Source organism: Seriola aureovittata, chromosome 17 (assembly GCF_021018895.1).
Source record: "Seriola aureovittata isolate HTS-2021-v1 ecotype China chromosome 17, ASM2101889v1, whole genome shotgun sequence".
NCBI classification, from domain to species: domain Eukaryota; kingdom Metazoa; phylum Chordata; class Actinopteri; order Carangiformes; family Carangidae; genus Seriola; species Seriola aureovittata.
In genome coordinates, this window is record NC_079380.1 from 23,965,620 (window position 1) to 23,985,261 (window position 19,642).

At 42.9% G+C, this 19,642-nt stretch overlaps 2 protein-coding genes across 4 annotated transcripts; both read left to right on the forward strand.

Annotated features, from left to right (window-relative positions):
• Positions 1–1,069: 1,069 nt before the first annotated feature.
• slc25a17 (solute carrier family 25 member 17) lies at positions 1,070–8,475 on the forward strand. Of its 3 annotated transcripts, none has more exons than XM_056402366.1 (9): positions 1,070–1,226; positions 1,649–1,709; positions 1,805–1,871; positions 2,386–2,537; positions 2,725–2,841; positions 3,017–3,165; positions 4,430–4,525; positions 4,645–4,730; positions 6,254–8,475. In XM_056402366.1, the coding sequence occupies exons 1-9, from the start codon at positions 1,170–1,172 to the stop codon at positions 6,405–6,407; spliced, it is 939 nt and encodes a 312-aa protein (XP_056258341.1). In that variant the 5' UTR covers positions 1,070–1,169; the 3' UTR covers positions 6,408–8,475. The 3 variants fall into 3 exon arrangements, with proteins under 3 accessions (XP_056258341.1, XP_056258343.1, XP_056258342.1); XM_056402367.1 differs by having other exon boundaries at positions 1,119–1,226; positions 1,602–1,709; XM_056402368.1 differs by lacking the exon at positions 2,725–2,841.
• Positions 8,476–9,240: 765 nt separating this feature from the next.
• znf598 (zinc finger protein 598) lies at positions 9,241–19,316 on the forward strand. Its single transcript, XM_056401114.1, has 12 exons — positions 9,241–9,510; positions 10,610–10,722; positions 12,274–12,403; positions 13,343–13,554; positions 13,674–13,891; positions 13,989–14,082; positions 14,340–14,527; positions 14,815–14,890; positions 14,987–15,864; positions 16,747–16,912; positions 17,002–17,149; positions 17,953–19,316. Exons 1-12 carry the CDS (start codon positions 9,337–9,339, stop codon positions 18,325–18,327), a joined length of 2,772 nt encoding a protein of 923 aa, XP_056257089.1. The 5' UTR covers positions 9,241–9,336; the 3' UTR covers positions 18,328–19,316.
• The last annotated feature ends 326 nt before the right edge of the window (positions 19,317–19,642 follow it).

A 19,642-nucleotide genomic window follows, 5' to 3' on the forward strand; every position in this document is an offset into this window, starting at 1 on the left:
GTGTAGCTCCCTGTTATCCCTGTGCAGGTGTGAGCCCACAGCTGATGTTTCTTTACCTGCTGCAAATTCATGAAGGCATAAAGGAATCTTTGGGATTCTTTTCAATCAGAAGTCACTTCTAGGTATTTTATTCCCATGAAAAATAAGTGTAGATCGATACAGAAGTTACTGTTGCATGGACTCTACCTGTATAACTAGAGTGACGACGTGGTGACATGTAAATATTTAAAGAGGTGTGGCAGAGGCTGCTTCCTCAGGGACAGACGCTTTTAATTTAAGAGTAGACTTTTCCTACTTTAACACACTAACGGCTCTTTTCACAAACTGCCAGTTAAGAAAATGATTTTGAATCTCAGTTATCATCTTCCAAATTTTCTATATTAAAAGAAGAACTGTTGCTGAAGGCTTTTATGTAGGAGTGACAGGTGTTGAACATGTTCAGCAGCTCGAGCAGCATCCTCACTAACAACACAGATGTTGCTGGATAAATGTAGAACGTTTGATCAGAGCCTACAATGAATTGAAATGAAGGTGGATTCCTACAAATGTTCCTTAGAAGATGAATTAACAAGGAATTAAAGGTATTTTGAATGTTGGAGGATAAGGGCCACATGTGAACTTTTAATTTTTTAGAATTCTCACTTTAAAATTAGAATTCTGACTTTCTAAAAATAAAAAATCACATTAGCGTCACAATTTTTTAAAATTAGAATTCTGACTTTAAAAAGTCAAAATTCAGATTTTTTTTTTTTAAGTCAGAATTCTGATTTTCTTTTCTTTTTTTTCTTTTTTTTTAGAAAAGTCAGAATTCAGAGATTTTTTTTAATTTTTTGGGAAAATTCTGAATTCTAAGTTTAAATTGAGGATTCTGAGAAAGAAGTCGGAATTTATAATAAATTCTTTTTTTACCCATAATTCTGACTTTCTAAAGAAAAAAAATCACCTTTGGGCCACTTGTGAAAACAAAAATCCAAATATGGCCCTTATCCTCTTCCGTACAAACCGAGAGTGCGGGTTCAGACTGGGGGGAGAACTACATTACCCATAACCCCCCCGTCGCGCTCACTACGACAACTTCTGCAAACCAGCTACAAGCAAGTGAAGAATGAGAAAGCCAAACAGCCGCTGTCAGAGTGAGAGAAACAGCAGAGACACAATAAAACGTCAGGATGAGCTCCGAGGTTTTCTCCTACCGGAGTCTGGTGCACGCGCTGTCCGGAGCGGTGGTGAGATACCTTTAACTTTCACTCTTCACTTCTGCCACTGAGTGTTTAACGGCAGTAACTAAAAGCTCTAAAGGTTGTTTATTTACATCTTCCATACAAAACTTCATTCAAAATGTGACGTGTCCTTATGACCGGACAAAATATAAAATATATATAATAATAATAAAATGTGTAAAACCTTGAAACGTTAGAGCAAGTGCTGCTTATCATTTACCGAATTGAATAGTGTTTTATGATCATATAGAAAATATAGTATCTTTCGGTCTTAGTGTGTGTTATTGGTGTAAACACTGCTGTCCTTATTATTATAATTATTAGATTATTCTATTACATTTGGCGTGAATTTTTTATTTTTCATATGAAACAAAATGGCAGGTACAGTGTTAGTCTCTCCACCCCTGAATGACTGTGTCCTGGTTTAGGGAAGTGTGACTGCCATGACAGTGTTCTTCCCTCTTGACACCGCCAGGCTCAGGCTTCAAGGTGAGCAGCAGCAGAAATCTAGTGTTATTTGCAGTGATTATAATAATGAGTGTAACGTATTTACTAAGAACAAGTTGTCTTGTGTTTGTGTCCAGTGGATGAAAACAGGAAGGCCAAATCAACCCCAGCCATTCTGGCAGAAATTGTCAAAGAGGAAGGACTGTGAGTGGGAAAAATGTCCAGAGTTGGACTTTTAGTTGTTTGTCAGTAAATTCTTGTTTTTATGTGTCGCCTTCGTCAGTTCACATAAGCAAAAAACACAGCCTTTGTTTACATATGTGCTCTATATATAAATCTTTATTTCAAATCCTGTAAATGCTGCAGGTGAAGTGACCAGGATTCTGAAATGAAAACATGGGACATTTCCAGTTCGGTGTCAATATATCATTAAAATATCCAATGTTTTTATCTATGAAATAAAAATGGGGACAGTCCCAGTCTCGTGTATTTTGACCATGGTAACTGTTGTGCTGTAATAAACTATAGTAACTAAAGTGACGACTCCCTACCTTTAAAGCAGGCGTGAAGCCCTGTTGTCTATCTATTTCAATTATTTACATTCTTTTAGTTCGTAAGAGTCCACAGATCAAAAGAATCAAAAGTAGTTTTCATAAAAGGTTGGTAGAAGTGCTCTAAGATGTGTTCCTTTGTTTTCTGCCCCCACCGCCTCCTGTAGTCTCGCTCCTTACAGAGGTTGGTTCCCGGTCATCTGCAGCTTGTGCTGCTCCAACTTCGTCTACTTCTACTGCTTCCACAGCCTGAAGGCGAGCTGGCTGAAGGGAAATCAGTCTGCAGCCAGCACGGACTTGATCATAGGAATCGCTGCAGGTGAGATTCTCATTGCAGATAAAAAACAAACACTTGTTTTAGTCACGCAGGACTAGAATCAGAACAAATCCTAATACTTCAGCTAGCAGACACGCCTGCATGCATCTTAATAGTGTCACCCACATTGCCATTTTCGCCCTAACCACAGTCGGTGTTTGCTTTGGTGATGTTTCTGGTTCCTCTCCAGGTGTTGTCAATGTACTGGTCACCACTCCTTTGTGGGTGGTCAACACCAGACTGAAGCTTCAGGGTTCCAAGTTTCGCAATGCAGACATCCGGCCCACTAACTACTCTGGCATTCTGGGTAAAAGTCCATTGTCTGACCGTGGTTATTATGTTCCTATCATTTATTCTCATTCAGTATTTTCCTCACCACGAACACATTATTGGCGTGTTTGGATGCTCTTGAGTTTTGACCTCCTTTTCTCTCTCTCTCTCTCTTTTTCAATAATTACTAACGCAGTCTTTTGTTCTGTCAGATGCGTTTGTGCAGATCATCCGTGACGAGGGCGTAGGAGCTCTGTGGAACGGCACCTTCCCGTCCCTGCTGCTGGTGCTGAACCCCGCCATCCAGTTCATGATTTATGAAGGCTTGAAGAGGCAGCTGAGGAGAGGAGTTCCCAGGGAGGTGGGTGAGAAGGAGGTTAAAGGAAGGAATGGAGCAGGGAGGAGGAGCATATACGAAGAACTAAGCAGGACAATGCGAGTTGAAAATTAAAGTATGATGCTTTTATTATTCATAACATATTTATAATAATATAACTTTAACCCAACATTAAGATTTTTGGTTGTGCTATCATCAAATTGTTGACAAAGATTTTTATTTCACACATAAAAAAGACACTTTACTATTAAACACAGTAACAGTAAATATAACATGTTCAGTTTAAACTGGAAATTCAAGCTAAATATTGAAGGAGCTATTTGTGAGTTTTGCTATTGCTACACAGACAGCGTTAGCATCAACAGCTGTTTACTTTCTGTCACGCCTTTCCCTCCACTGAAGTTAGCATGCTAACCAGCTAGCCTCTGACCCGTCTTGTCATTTCTGACAGTGACTCACTGCAGCCTCCAGTCTGTCCCTGAAGACGTAGCGCTGCTCAGAGGACGTATTATAACCTCTTGTCTTGTAAACACGACGATGGCTGAAGTTCTTGTCAGGAGACAATCACCAACGGCAGAGAAAACTTACAAACAGCCCCTTTAATGATACACATGCATGTTAAGTCTACAACAAGTGAAACTGTTTACCAAGTTTAAATGCCCTGAGTCTTTACTGAACTCTTCACTGTTCACTAGCGACTCGCTCAGGATGAGATGAGTCAGATTACTTCACCTCAAATGTAGAAAACGTGTTATTTCATTTTAGAATATTTTCTTAATCATTGAAAACCTGTAAAAATGATTTTTACTTAATAATAATTATTTTAATAATAGAGTTAAAGAGAAGGGTCGTAGTCATAGTTGTTAAACAAATGAAAATCCTCATTTGCACCTGTGGAAAAGTGAAGGAGGGAGGTTACTTCAGGTCACGCCATCATCTGGATGAGAAGATACTCGCGGCACAGAGACGTGGTAAATCTGATCACATGATTGTCTGTGGGGCTTAAACAGAGGTGAGAGGGAATGTAGAAGCAGATGTGACCAGACAGTTTGACTGAGCATTTGTTCGTGCACGATTTCACACCGCGTGCACTTTGACATTTCCACGGTCTACTGGAGCATCTGTGGATAAATCTGTTAGTTAAAATTAATCTGTGGGTCATTTGACCTTTTTATATGAATCCAATAAACTCCTCCAACATAAAGGGTTAACAATTTCCTCTGAGGATATAAATTCATACACAAGCTGCAGATTTGTGCCAGAAAATAATATTTTCTTCTCCCCCAAGCTTTCTGCTGCTGAAGTCTTCATCATCGGCGCTGTGGCCAAAGCTGTGGCCACCACTGTCACATACCCGCTGCAGACCATACAGTCCATTCTGAGGGTGGGTTTGTGGGTGTATATCTGTGCCGTACATTCATGGTGTAATCACACAAAGTTCTTCATGCAGCTTCTACAGCGACACAAACCTCCACTCTGATTGTTTTTCATACATCACCACAGTTTGGTCAATTCAACGAGTCGACATGTGAGTCCAAACTACTGTCCAGCCTTCGGATTATCAAGTGTCTGCTGGTCAACAGAGCGAGGTGGGTGCACACACACACACACACACACACACACACACACACACACACACACAGATTACATATTCACTGTTTCAAATTAAATTTCAGTTTTAATGTCATCACATTTTATGTCTCCGTTTAAGTTTCCACATCTGTTTGATACAAGTTTATTCCTTATGATAAACCGCTGGAGGTGAATCATCTCTCCTAACATACAGATAAACATGAAAACACAAGAAAACTGAAAAACAACCAACAATTCAACAAACACACGACAGTGAAAACAATAAGGACACAAACATCCACTAGGTGGCCACAGAGAGGCTGTGAACAAATGCATCCCCAGCAAACACTGATTTAATGCGTATACACAACATTTGCTGTGTTTTGTTTGTATTATACAGATATGAAAGGAAGTGAGATGAAATAAAATCATCTGAAACATTAACAGTTGTTCTCTAAATAGGAAAACACACTGTATTCAAACATTTGACGTGAACATATTTAATGACATGATGCTGAGGCACGTTTGACTTGGAACACCTGTATTTGTTTTCCATCCATTCAGCTCAGGTCTGACTTTAACATCCAGACTACAATCTGGATCACAATGAAGAAAATTCAGCCATTCATCATCAGTCATTCATAGTTATCGTATATCTGGAAATCAATCAAACTTTATTTGTACTGCAGTTTTCATACGGGTCAGTGCAGTTCAAAGAGCTTCACGGACTGATGAGCTGAAAAGAAAATGAATAATCACGTAAGAAAGCTGAGAATCAGATACAATAAAATAGATTTTTAAAACAATTAATTAAAATTTAAATAATTAAAAATTAATAATAAAAGAAAAGATAAAATAAAATAATAAAATAATATGTAAAACACAATAAAATAAAGCTTATAACATAATTACAATAGAATAAGTGAATAAAATAAAGTGACTAATGACTAAAAACCATATTTAATGAAACGCCAGGCTGAAGAGGAACGTTCTGAGTTTATGTTTAAACATTTCAACACTTCCTGCTGCTCTCAGGTCGTCATGGAGACTGTTCCAGCAGCTCGGAGCGTAAAAGCTAAAAGCTGCCTCGCCGAAGGTTTTAGTTCTGCACTTTGGAAACACTAACAGACTCGTGCCCGAGGAGCCGAGAGGCCGTGCCGGTTCACAGACAGCAGAGCAAAACTATAGTCAAGTCCTTCTGGATGTAAAAGCATGCGTTTGTTTTTCCGTGTCACTCGGAGAGAGAAATCAGGTTTCAAATATCCCTTCACATCATTTAAAATCACACCAACACGAACCTCAGACATATTTTCTAAACACAACCTGATATTGCTTTGAATATATCTGGCCTCCAGCTCACGGACGTGGTCTGAGTTTTAAAAACTATTCATTATTATAATGAATCTTTATTATTATATCCACAATCATGCAACTCTTTCTAATGCTTTTGGGGAGTGCAAATCAATAAGACAATACATTCTCATAAAGATGTCAGTAGTTAACACAGTTGTTCTGTTTTGATCCTGATTCCCTGCTGCAGGAAGTACGGCATGTTGGGCCTGTTTAAAGGCCTGGAGGCCAAACTGCTGCAGACGGTGCTGACTGCCGCCCTCATGTTCCTGCTGTATGAGAAGATCTCCAGCTGCACCTTCAGAGTCATGGGACTGAGCAACAACCACTACAAGAAACACTAGCTAGCAAAATTGACTGCATGAAAGCACTGATGAACCGTATTAATCACTGTTTACAGACGCCACGGCGGGGGCACCCTGGGAATCTGTCACCTGACACTGGAAACACAAAGGTCGCCGTAGTCCGGCTCAGTGCCCTGCGGTCTGCCCGGGTTCTGGATCCTGGTGGCCTGAAAAGACGAGACTACACACATCGCTTCTGTCTTCAGTTAAATATACACAGACTGAGTTTGCATGAACAGCGGAGTCAGCAGAAACACGAGCAGTGGGACAATGAAAGTGTTAGAAGTCCTGAAACAGATTCACAGTCATCACATCAGAGGAAACAACATCATGTGTTCAGAAGCTGCTGTTAAGCCTAAAACCTTCATCCTGTAACTGCTCTACAGTTAAAGTTGTTGTTAAGGAAAAACAGGATTCTCTTAATGTGTTGTTGAAGTGATGAAAAGGATTGATAACACTGAATTCATACAGTCATAAACCCGCCGTCCAAGTTTAGAGACAAAGAAACAGCAACGCTTTCGTTTTTCAGGAAATAGACTGTTTCATTTTAAGTGTACACACTGTCTCCTCCCACCAACATTACATCATCACAGTCATTACTGGAAGGAGTAACAGTGAGTTTCATTAGAACAGAAATTAAACTGAATCAAGACTGCAGCTCCTCTTTCACCTGAGCAGGTGAGTCCAGCAGGTGTGTCAGGTGAGCAGGTGATTGTAGCTGAGCCAGAGATTCCACAGTCCAGGAGAGGAGACTCACCTCTGGACCTGAACTTGTCGATATGTATCTCACAAAATCTCAGTAACGCCTCGATGGAACTTCCTCAAATTCGGCACAAGCATTCACTTGGACTCAAGGATGAACTGATTACATTTTGGGGTCAAAGGTCATAGGTGAAAGTCACGGTGACCTCAGAAAAGACTTTAGCCATTACTCAAGACTTCACACAGCAACTATGACAATTTCACACAAATGGTTCATGTTTTCTATGACTCTGGATAAACAGGGATGTAACCTGGAACTAGTCTAAGTGGCGGAGGGATACGACCACGAGGAGGTGATTCTAGTTTTTCTTTATTATCTTTACATCTTTACTCTGCCAGACCAACTGGAAACCATTCAGTTCCTGAATGACTCAATAAACACTGAAATCAACCAACAATCTGGGCTTTACAACTTTAACCATTTAAAGACTCTTCTCCTTTCTTTTTTTAAATTTACAAGCCGGCATTTGTGAACAGATTTTTGAAAAAGACAGTTTGGTATTAACTTCCTTACAAACACCCTAAACATTACCTCAAGATAAACCTAATGACGACTTCATCTCTAAGCTGGGACGTCACGTCTGCATCGGGAACTGGGGGCAGGGAGTTGAAACACAAGGGCATTTAGTTAGAAAGAGATACACATTTTAATATTAATAACTGAAGCCAAGTTTTCAATGCAGGAGTTAAATTTGCTAATGTTACTCTGTGGTTTTGCACCTTTCACACATCCATAATTAAACCAGTCCCACCTGAGATTCACACCCATACCAACACCATCATAGTGTGATCCATCCATCCACACATGATTTTTAAAAAACGGCAGCATCAGTCACCTCTACTGTGATAATCAGATGCTCTCTTTCCTCCCCATCTGTTATCAACAAAAATTAAGCAGTTTCTCTCCATCTGATGTATTTCTGGTACTAAAAATGCAAATGCTCAATGCTCAGCTGACCTGGGTGGGACCAAACAGTTCTCCCCTTTGCTCCCCTCTAACTTACTTTAGGCAGCATGAGACTTCTTTGATCTGAATTTCAGGATTGAATTTGATTAAAAGCAGTTGAGAATAAAACACAAAAAAAGACTAATTTCTGCTATCAAAGGCCCAAGAAAGAATCACAAATTTGTTTTATTGTAAGGTGACCAAATTTCTGAAGTGAAAACCGTTGGCATTTCCAGATTGGCATCAAATTATCATTAAACTGTCCAATGTTTTTACCTATGATATAAAAAGGGGGAAAGTCCTGGTTTTGTGTATTTTGATCATGGTAACTGTTGTACTGTAATAAACTATTGTGAAGGACGACTGATAAAAAAAAAACGACTCCATACTTTTGAAGCTATCACAAAGTCTAATTGTTGATTTATTCCTCGATTATTTATATTACTTAGTTCAAAGTGTAACTTCTTCTTCACTTTCCAACATCAAGACAATTTTTTTCAAGTTCCGGTAGGGGGGGCTTTGGGTATGTTTGTTTTCGTTGGTTTACTGCCTGGTTATGACCTCTTGACCAAGGAGTGAGCCAGCTAACCTTTTTCTCTGCTAACAAACAACAACAAAATAAGGAAAGAATTATTTGGATAACTCTATTTTGTTGATTTTAACTTTATTTTTGAAGCCGCTGTAGCCAATAACTTCTGTTTTTAATTCAGTTAAAAATGGGGACATTTCCCGAGGACACCTGTAGTTTGGGACAGGCCACTAAAAATGGGGCAAGTCTGGTTTTTATTAATTTATTGCATTAAAAAATTTAATTAGTTAAATTAAAGATATAACGTGTTTTAAAAGTTATCTTGTCCTAACCTTCATCAGCATAAAAATCCAGAGAAGTACCGACATATGTGTGTTTTCCAGCACCCTGAGCCACATGTTAAAACCCTTAGTACAGTGTCTCGTATCAGCATCAGCTCAGACCGGCACACACCGTGCTACACACGTGGAGCCGTCATGTCGCGTGCGCAGATACACACAGGTGCGACAGGTGTAAGCAGCTCCGCGGTGTGGCGGCGGTAGGTCCATCCCCATGCTATACAGATCGCACAACTACATCAGTTACGTGACGCGGCAGTAGCAGAGACTTTCATTATTACGTAAGCACTTCAGCGGCTCTGTCTCTCCGCAATAACAAATAGTATTAAGGTTGATTTGTGCCTTTTCACCAACATGGATCCAACACCCACAAAGGAGACAGAGAAGCACTGTGTTCTGTGCTGCCAGGAAGTCGATATCTTCGCCTTAGGAAAATGCGACCACCCGGTTTGTTACCGCTGCTCCACCAAGATGAGAGTGCTGTGCGAGCAGAAGTACTGCGCCGTCTGCCGGGAGGAGCTCGACAAGGTGCGCATTGCCCCGCTACTTTACCTCGGGGATGGCGCCTGGTGGTGCTAGCTAGGCCCATCGTCCTGGTACTTTTTTTTTAGCAAAAAAACAAGCTGAATTTGATTCGTAAAATCTTCTGGATTCACAGTAAATGAAAAGCAGTGCTAGTTAATAAGACATGTCATACAACGGTGCCTGCCAACAGCACAGACTACTTTTTGGGCTGTCATTAGCTTAGCTAAAATAGCTAACGCTAACACTAGCAAGTCCATAAATGTAGGTTAGCCAGTTAGCTCTACCTTAAGTCAGGTATAGCTAGCTGACTAGTTGGCCTCCGTTAGTGTGCTGGTTTAAGTGGCGTTGCTAGTTTTCTGTCCTTTTACTTAATGTGACAGTGAGTTTGTGAATCAGTGAACTGTAATAGAAAATGTCAGCTGTCAACTTTCACGTTAAGCAGCCTGAGCACGTTCAGCGGTTCCCTGGTGCTGGGTGGCTCCTCACATGCTACTCACTATCGGCTGCTGTGTATTTCAACTTTAAACCTTTTAAAAGGGACCGTCTGTGGACCGGTCACCTCCTGCCCATGGGAAGGCGGCTCCTATCAAAGTCAGGCAGCTTTAATGGACTTTAGCCAACTTGTCAGCTCAGCTGGACAGTGTCAATACCAGGGCCCTTAGTGTGAACCACTCCCTTCAAAAGTAAATCCAGCTGCTGTTAAACCAACATTATGAGCTGCATGTTGTAAATGTCAAAAATGTTTTTAACTGTTTTGTACGGTTGAGCATGAAGTGTGTATGTAACTGTTTGTCTTGGCTGGGTTGTATAAAGTGAATGCATTCCCATAATTCCATAGGTTACCCTACACATTACATAATGTGGCTGTTAGACAACATGGTACGTGGTCAGCATTTTCTGCCTTGAACAGTGTTTTTTTACCAAATTCTTTACTGATAAATGTTATTGTAAAACTTGCTTAAGTATCTAAAATATATATAATCTAAGTAATTATATCAACAGTGTACTTCAGCCTTATTTACCCTCCACTTCCCCCAAAGAGCATCACTGGCATGAGAGTTTCATCACTTCTTATTCTTACCGACTGTCATGTTGTTCTCAGGTCGTGTTCGTGAAAAAACCGGACGCCTTCTCGTCTCTGCCCTACCAGCAGTTCCCCTGTGAAAAGAAGCATGACATCTTTTTCGGTGACGAGAAGATCTATGCCCAGTACAGGTACTGTTCTGCTCCGCTGTTTGTGATTGTGTTGCCCAATAGATTTGTAATGGTTGTTTCTCACCAAGTTGAAGCCGTCAGCAACCACCTGTCAAATGGTCACACGTGTCTGGTCATAATCAGGGTAAGAGATGAAGGGTGTCTTGTTTGGTCCAGGCCTTGGACTTTTCAGTTTGGTTTGAACCAAAATAGCAGTATTTTTTTTGGATGGTTCAGAATTGCAGGAAGTTGAAGCAGGCTCATCATCCATTAAACAACAGAAGAAGTAAAACATCCAGAAGAGAAGTAAAAATGAGCCCCGCTGGCACATGGGGAGAGGAGGAGACTAGATATTTAATTATAATTTGGTCTGATGACAAATTCAAAAGTCAACTTGAATACATCCATGAAAATGCCTAAACCTGCAAATCATGTTCTAACAGGAAAAGGATACGGAAAAGGCCGCCTGCCAAATTGTGTGCACTCGCAAAATTGGGCTTAACTTTCAGGTTCAGAAAAGCAAAACAGAAACTTGTTCAACATGGTTTTTTGATGTAGGGTTGTTTGAGGTAGTCGTATATAGTCGGTTCATTACCTGCAGTAGATTCTGTTCAGTGCACTCCCAGGTAGGAAAGCCAAAAGGGGGGCACCATCAGACTAGCAGAGTGATGTTTTGCTGTGGGCGTGGCCACCAGAAAAAACGTGCTTAGACACTTTTAAAAACAACCACCGAAAAAATCCAATATCTGTTTAAATGAAGCTTCATGTAGAATATTTTCAGTGGTTTATCTTCCCGTGAAAACAGCACTTTCCTTTGGCACGACATGTTTTCAACCACTATTCCTACGCAAAGGCTCACCTACGGAGCGCACTGTATTACGCCGCAGGTCAGCTGAGTGAATCGGAAAGCGGCGTAACACAGTGTTCTCCTTAGGTGTGTTTGTGCACGGGAATACGGTAGTTCAGCAGAACCTGAACTATACCTTTTTAAACCTGAACCTGATTTCATGTGTTAGGCAGAGTTCTCACATGTGCATATGTGCATAGCAAAACTGAAGTTAGGTGATCTGTTACTGTGTTCAGTGTCCTGCAGTGCAGACATATGAAAATACACAGTATAATTAAATTGATATTTAAGAAAATGTACACGTATATACGCACAGTGATAATATCGTGCTTCTCCACTACAGAGTTCACGTCTCTTTCTCTAATAGATGAATCACTGGAAACATACACAACCACAAGTGTTATGACTCAAAGTAGCAGCGTAAATGAGGAAAACCCTCCAGTGCTGTTTCCTCATGATGCCACAGTCTGTTCTTTGCTCTTGTTTTTGCTTCTTCTGTCTCCCACTTAGAAAAGCTGGTCAGTCTAAAGTGCATGTGTTGACCAAAGTTTGCATGCAGCAAGGGTGAAAGTAACTCATTTGTTTTGGTTTTAAATACTGACTGTGGTTTGTGATCGCGTTAGCCCTCAAATCTGATCAAACATTCTCCTGGTGTGTGTGTGTGTGTGTGTGTGTGTGTGTGTGTGTGTTTGTTTTTGTGTGTTTGTTTGTTTGTTTGTTATCAGGCATCTGCTGTTGTCAGAGTGTGTCCGCTGCTCAGAGCCTAAGGTCTTCTCCAGGTTTGAGGAGCTGGAGCAGCACATGAGGAAGCAGCACGAGCTCTTCTGTTGCAAGCTCTGCTCAAAGCACCTCAAGGTATACACAGTCCTTCCAAATTTAACAGACTAATCACACTCAAGACTGAAATTGAGAAATTGTCTGTCTGACCAGTTTTAGAATTGATTTTGCAAGTGTAGTATATGTACAGTACATACAATATGATTGTGTACCACTAATAAGATCAGCTCAGAGCCAGGAAGCACTCTGGGGAGCTGAGGAATTTTTAGGAATCGACCAATTGTGGCAAAAATCATACATTTAAAAAAAATGAATAATCTGTAGATAACTAAAATATTTATGCTTAAAATATGCAGTTTACTTTTTGTGCCAGCTGGGGGCATCAGAGCATCGTCTGTGACAACGGTAATTAACCATAACAACACAAGTCAATTACAGAATATCTCTCACAGTACAACGCCAACTTCAGTTATTACATGCAGTAAAAACATCAGTACACCTACTTGTCAGCAGTTAAAGGAGAAATCATAACATTTTCACAACTGTAAGTGTTTGCAATCAGGTTAACAACTTACAGTTATAGTTGATAGATGTAATTGTTCTGAGAACAGGTTGTTTGTGGCATTCTTAAATTAATAAGTAGATAATACCATATGTGCCGTGCTCCAATGCAAATATTTTAATTGTAAGATTTTACTTTATTGTACTTTATGACAAATAAATAACTGAACAATATATACAGCTCTATTGCTTCATGTTGTGTCAAATAAATAACAAGTTGGTGAGGGCAGAAATTGTCCCACCACACATGCAGCATGCTCTGCGCACCCCAAATGACAGGCACACAGAGAGAGGGCCGGTAAAGAAACAGACAGGGACAGTAGAACCTTTATGGTTTTTTCTCACGTCCCACTGATGCAGCAGGATTTCTCCCAGTGCTCATGATTCCCTGTCCAACCATGACAGACGGGTTCATTCATCAGACCCTCGTTCTTTAAACTTTACTTCTCCTGCCAGATCTTCGCCCATGAGCGGAAGTGGTACAACCGTAAGGAACTGGCACGTCACAGAGCGCACGGAGACCCAGACGACACCAGTCACCGAGGACACCCGCTCTGCAAGTTCTGCGATGACCGTTACCTTGATAATGATGAGCTGCTGAAACACTTGCGTAGGGACCACTTCTTCTGCCACTTCTGCGATGCAGACGGTTCTCAGGAATACTACAGGTGTGTGAAGCAGTTACACACACAGAAAACAATCCTTGTTTGGTCATGAATCATCCACTGAACGGGAGAATAGTGAAGCCAGTTGTTAAAACTTTTCTTTTTAAACCTACTGTCAACAGTGATTACCTGTACTTGAGCGAGCACTTCAGAGAGAGTCACTACCTGTGTGAAGAAGGCCGCTGCGCCACAGAACAGTTCACCCATGCTTTTCGCACTGAGATCGACTACAAGGCGCACAAAGCTGCAGCGCACAGCAAGAACCGGGCCGAGGCTCGACAGAACCGCCACATCGACCTGCAGTTCAACTACGCCCCGAGACAACAGAGGAGAAATGAAGGTCGGTGAGGATGCTGCGTTTGTGTCTGTGAGAGGGAGACACACCCATATAACTGTGGTCAGGAGGCAAACGAGTGTGTGTGTGTGTGTGTCCTCAGGTATGGTGACGGGCGAGGACTACGAGGAGGCGCGTCACAACCGAGGAGGAAGAGGACGGCCTCATGGGGGACAGAAGAGCTGGAGATATTCTCGGTGAGTCTGAGTGGCCAGTTCTGTGTTGACTAGATCAGCATCCAGTGGCTGTGATGGGGAGTGAACATGGAAAATATTTAACGAATGGCTGGCTGACACTGTCGCCCCTTGTATTGCTGAGGTGCGTGTGTGTGCGTGCAGTGATGTTTCAGTGCAAATTTCCAGACTATTTTCAGTCACGGTGCATTTTTGTCACGTCATTGGTTTTTCTTGTTGCTTCTGATTGAATGCGAGTGTGTGTGTGTCTGTCCGTACAGAGAAGACGAGGACAGGCAGATGGAAGCTGCTATGAGGGCGTCCATGGCGATGCGTCGACAGGAGGAGAGAGGCGCCGTGCAGGAGAGGAGCGCTCCCAAACACTGCCGAGAGGAGAGGACGGAGAGACCAGAACCAGAAGAGCCCAGACACAGGACCGGACACATCAAACCAACAAGCAAACCTCCAGGTGAAGAAAGTTACAGCTGTACTGACCAGCTGATGCGTGTTTCAGTATCATCGTTCAGTGATGATTGACAACAGACCCGTCTGTCGATGGGCTAAAAACACACACCTGTTTATTTGCATGTAAAGTGGAGAAGTGAGATCCGATCACAAGTCGTCACCGGAGACACATTTTAAATCCTGGTGTGAACTGACACTCAGAGCTGACCACCTGTAATCGGATCACTGAGGACACGTTTAAACCAGGTGTGAACGGGGCCTCTGACACATTTGTTGTCTCCTCTTTCACAGTAAGAACAATGAAGAGCAGTAATCCAGGAGAAGAGGATGACTTCCCAGCTCTGGGAGCCACAGCTGCAGCATCCATGTAATGTTTTACACACAACACAAACTGAAATTGTCCTCGTACGCTGTGATGTGCCGAAATGTTCAATGTCTGTCTTTGTCGTGCGTCTCCCTCCAGAGTGAAGTCGGCCCCTGCAGCGCTTCCAGCCGCCCGCGCAGCTTTGAAGGAAGACGACTTCCCGAGCCTCTCGGCTGTTGCTGTCACGTCCCCCATGACCCCAGCTTACTCTGCCCAACCCAGGAAGACTTCCTCTTTCCAAGAGGAGGATTTCCCCGCCCTCGTGTCCAAAATCCGGCCCCTCAAACCTACAGGGGGAACCAAATCTGCGTGGTCCAACAATACTGCTGTGGCTAAACCCATGACTCATCCCCCTCCCTCCTCCAGACCTCCCCCTAACTTTACATCCGTGCCCTCTGGCCCCCAGCTCCTCTCCTCCTCAACTTCTGCGTCGTCGAGGAGGAAAAAGAAAGTGGGAGAGAATGGGAAGGCAGCATCTACCCGGTCTCCTCCTTTCTCCGATGATGAGAGCAGAGGGATGACGCAGCAGGAGTTCCGCTCGGTGCCCACCATGTTGGATATCTCCTCTCTGCTCACGGTCAAAGGAGGCAACAGCAAACCCTCCACCGTGACCTCCATCTCCTCAAACCCCACCCCCAACACCGAGACCCCTACCTCCAAAGCCAGCAAGAAGAAAAAACAGCAGAAGAACACGGCGGCTCCCTCCACGTCTGTGTCCTCAACCGCAGCCACAACTGTAAACACCATCTCAGTGGAAACAGCTGCACAGAAGGAAAACGTCCCTGAGAAAACCTGCAACAAACCTCTCTCCAGCTCTGTGACAGCGGCGCTGACCGGCGGGGTGGTGAACGGCCACCCTGAGAAATCGCCACCCGTTAGCAAGGAGGCCGTTGCGGTAACGCCTCACCCCAACACAGACCCCCCTCTTGAGCAGGAAGAAGAGTTTCCTGCTCTCATGACCAAGAAACCTCCACCAGGTACGATGAGCATGCCAATATCCAAAACACTTCAATGATCATTTGACATATTCTCTGTTTTTCCTGGATGTTGTGATGAACTGAGGCTCGTGTTTGTGTCTGTTATTTCTCTCCTCTCCTGCTTTCTGTTTCATTGTGTGTGACAGTCGCATGTGAAGCGACATGTCTGCCAAAGAAACTGATCAAACTTATCTAAGCAGCTCATAGATATATTGATTTATCTCCTTGGGAAAAGGAAATGTTACTGTTACTGTTTGTGAACGTCAATAGCTGGCACCTTTTCACAAAGGCTAACGTTAGCTAGTTAAAGCTAACAGCTCATAACGTGAGCTGGGTGCCCACAGTGTTAGCAGGCTACTGTCATTACTGTTCAGTCAAAATGTAACGCCGTCTTTTTAAATGAACTCAGTGCTGTACTTTCACACCATCGGTCTGTCGCCGTGTTTCTGTTTTTTGCTGTGGTAATGAATCTAGAGAATAGATAATCGAGGAACAAACCGGTGTTTGAGCTCTACTACACTAATATTCTAGTATCGTGACGTCCGTCCTCCCCACACACACGGAGCAGAGATGAGACGAGCTGATCCTTCGTTACGTTAAGTTCAAGAAAAGCTTTTCAACATGTCTTATAAATCTCTCTAAAAAACAAAGATGGACAGACGTCGACTCCCAACGTCTTGAAACTGGGGACCGAATATCAGCATTGTTTAAACACAGAGGCGAGGGTGGTGTTCTGTCGCTTCACGTCGGTGTAGTTTGCATGAGTTGTTTTCTGAGTTGGATTTCAAATGGAGAGGAAGCGGGGCTCTGCAGGAGGACACCCGCTGACTGAAGAGATAGGAAGTGACAGAAGAAGTAGCTCACGCTGTGTTTGTCTATCAGGCTTCAAGACCTCCTTCCCAATGAAGGCCTCAGCTCCTGCCCCATCCTCCACAATGCCCCCACCCCCACCTGGTCTGGGAGTCTCAGCCCCGAAGCCCCCCCCAGGCTTCACTGGGATCCCCCTCAACAGCAACGTGGTGGAACCTGCTCCTTCTGCCGTCAACCTGTAAGCCGCTTCCCTTTTTTATACGTCATCTCCTGATGTTGCTGTTCTCTCGTACAAATCGTCTTTTCTTTTTCTTTTCCTGCCCCCAGCCCCCCCAAGGTGTCGAGCAGCGGTTACCTAGTGCCAGAGGACTTCCAGCAGAGGAACCTGGAGCTGATCCAGTCCATCAGAAAGTACCTCCACAACGACGAGTCAAAGTTCAACCAGTTCAAAAACTACTCTGCACAGTTCAGACAGGTACTCACCTCAGTTCTGACCTTTCTGTTTAGATCAGTGTTTCTCAGACTTTTTCAGACCACTTAACCACTAAAATTAAACTCCACCACCTAAATCCAGGGGGGGGGGGTGACACTTTAATGATTTCATTGGATAGGACAGTGACGGCAGACAGAGAGTAGGAGAAAGACATGAACAGAGCCGATGACTCTGATCAGAAAATGTGTAATAGCTAAGAGCGAGCGCTTTAATCCCTCAGCCATCTGCTCACCTCAACCAGGTGAAGATGTTGTGATTATCATGAAACCTTGCGGCTCACACGCTGCACGGCAACAAGCGTTGTTATTTATGTAACGTCGGTCTCGGTCATTGTGACTAAATTACCACTAAAACTCAACACTGACGCACTTCCTGTTGTGTCCGTAATGTCGGAGGTTTCATTCGATTTCCTGTTAATTGACACGGTCTTGATCCTCCGTCCATGATCTTCTCTGCTCTCTGTGTTTGATAATTAAACACAGAGAGATAATTAACCGTTAGCTTCATCCACATCTCCTTTCAAACGTTACGCTGATAATTTTTTACATAAATAGAAAAACATTGGAATTGGAAAGCAATTGAAAATGCTGTTGATTTAATATTGAAAACAACTTTGTGCTCACTCGCTGACAGTTTGAGGAACACTAAATTTAAAACTTAATAAAATGTAATATTTTAACTCATTTACTGGCCGACTCCACCACACTGTGAGAGGCTGTTTCAGACGTGGCCTCTTCATCCGTTGATCACAGATTTTACTCCAGGACTTGTGTTCTTGTTCCCAGGGTGTGATATCCGCCGCCCAGTATCACCGCAGCTGTAAGGACCTGCTCGGAGATGATTTCAACCGCATCTTCAATGAGCTGCTGGTGCTGTTGCCGGACACCGGGAAGCAGCAGGAGCTGCTGAGCGCCCACGGAGACTGTAAGGCCCTGGAGAAGCAGTCGGGGGCCGGAGGAGGAAAGAAGAACAAGAACAAGAAGAACGCCTGGCAGACGCCCGCCACGGCGGCTAACGTAGCGGCGGAGCTGGACTGCCAGGTGTGCCCCACGTGCAGACAGGTACTGGCTCCCAAAGACTTCAACTCCCACAAAACCCTGCACATCAGGGAGAGTGAGGAGTTCCCTTCCTTGCAGTCAATTAGCCGTATCATTAGCTAGCCCCCGGTTTCCCCTCTGTGAGGCAGATTTTCAGTTGCCCCCCCGCAGGAGCCAGAGCGGAGAACAGCCCGCTCACCTCGGAGGAGCCGGGGCCCAGATCTCACGTCGAAGGTGAATTTAAGAAGGTGTATGATGTTTTTACTTTCTGCTGAGGATTACATTGATAGGTTTGTGTGAATGGTTTTACAGTTTAGACACGGTTCAACTGGCCTCCTTTCAGGACGTCTCCAGCTGGCACTGGCGCCGGCAACGTCCAACCAGAACTATCCATTTATTTAATGACAGCAGAGACACGAGCAAAAGGCTTTACTTGAATAATTCTTTGCTCCCCAATACAAAGTAATGTTGATTTGCATTTTGTACCATGCTTTGTGCTTTCACACAGATAACAACAATGTCTTTTGTCAACAGCAGAGTTGATAAAGTTATGTATGATTCCCCCGAGGGACCGCTTGGTTAAATAACAGAATAAACACAAACATGTTCAGTTCAACATTTTAGAACCATATTTATTTAAGTGTAGCTGGTTAATTACTTCTAACAGCTGGCTGCTTGGTGCGGAGGAAGTGAGCGGATCGTTTCCTGTCGGAGGCGTCACGCAGGAGGGTGAGTGACGGGACGGAGGCTGCTTCAGGAATCAGAACAAATTCACACGTTAAATGTTTTTCTACTCTGTTTTCAATGATTCTGCTCGAGTCACTCACCAGTAGATCTGGTTTAATGGTCGACAGGTAGACGGGTTAATCAGGTGTTAAATGGAAACTAAAGACCTTAACGATCAAAGAGTCCTCGCCTGTTTTAGAACAGTAGATCTCCTTTTTAAGGAGGAGCGGGTGGGATGATGTTAACCACTGAGGATCCCAGCAGCTGCCTTTTATTTATTATGTTATACGTTTCTTTATAAAATGAGTTCTGGTTCTGATGATGCTGGCAACACAAAACAAGTCTTTCCCACCACTGCAGTCTCGAATTAAAGCTTTGACACACGGCACATGTTTCCTGTTTGTTAGGGGGCGTGTGTGTGTGTGTGTGTGTGTGCGTGTGTGAGAGAGAGAGACACAGAGTAACATGTATGGATGATCATATTCTTTAGACAAATGTTTTATTAATTAGCCGATTGACAGAAAATTAACCGGTAGCCATTTTTATAACGATTCAAATTTCTCCAGAGGATCTCTGCTGCTTTTCTTCTCTTTAAATTATGATAAAAATGTTTTCTAATGTTTTAAAGACCAAAATAACAAACGAATGAAAAAATAATTGGCAGATTAATTGATAGCTGCAGCCTTAATAATCTTGTTTTGTGTTTTGAACA

Bases quoted from the DNA above. Each gene is read 5' to 3' on its own strand.
- slc25a17 (XM_056402366.1), top strand. From the start codon at position 1,170: ATGAGCTCCGAGGTTTTCTCCTACCGGAGTCTGGTGCACGCGCTGTCC. The intron at 1,872-2,385 runs GTGAGTGGGAAA...CGCCTCCTGTAG, and splicing joins ATTGTCAAAGAGGAAGGACT to TCTCGCTCCTTACAGAGGTT. The intron at 4,526-4,644 runs GTGGGTTTGTGG...ACATCACCACAG, and splicing joins CCATACAGTCCATTCTGAGG to TTTGGTCAATTCAACGAGTC.
- znf598 (XM_056401114.1), top strand. From the start codon at position 9,337: ATGGATCCAACACCCACAAAGGAGACAGAGAAGCACTGTGTTCTGTGC. The intron at 14,528-14,814 runs GTGAAGAAAGTT...CCTCTTTCACAG, and splicing joins ACCAACAAGCAAACCTCCAG to TAAGAACAATGAAGAGCAGT. The intron at 14,891-14,986 runs GTAATGTTTTAC...GTCTCCCTCCAG, and splicing joins GCCACAGCTGCAGCATCCAT to AGTGAAGTCGGCCCCTGCAG.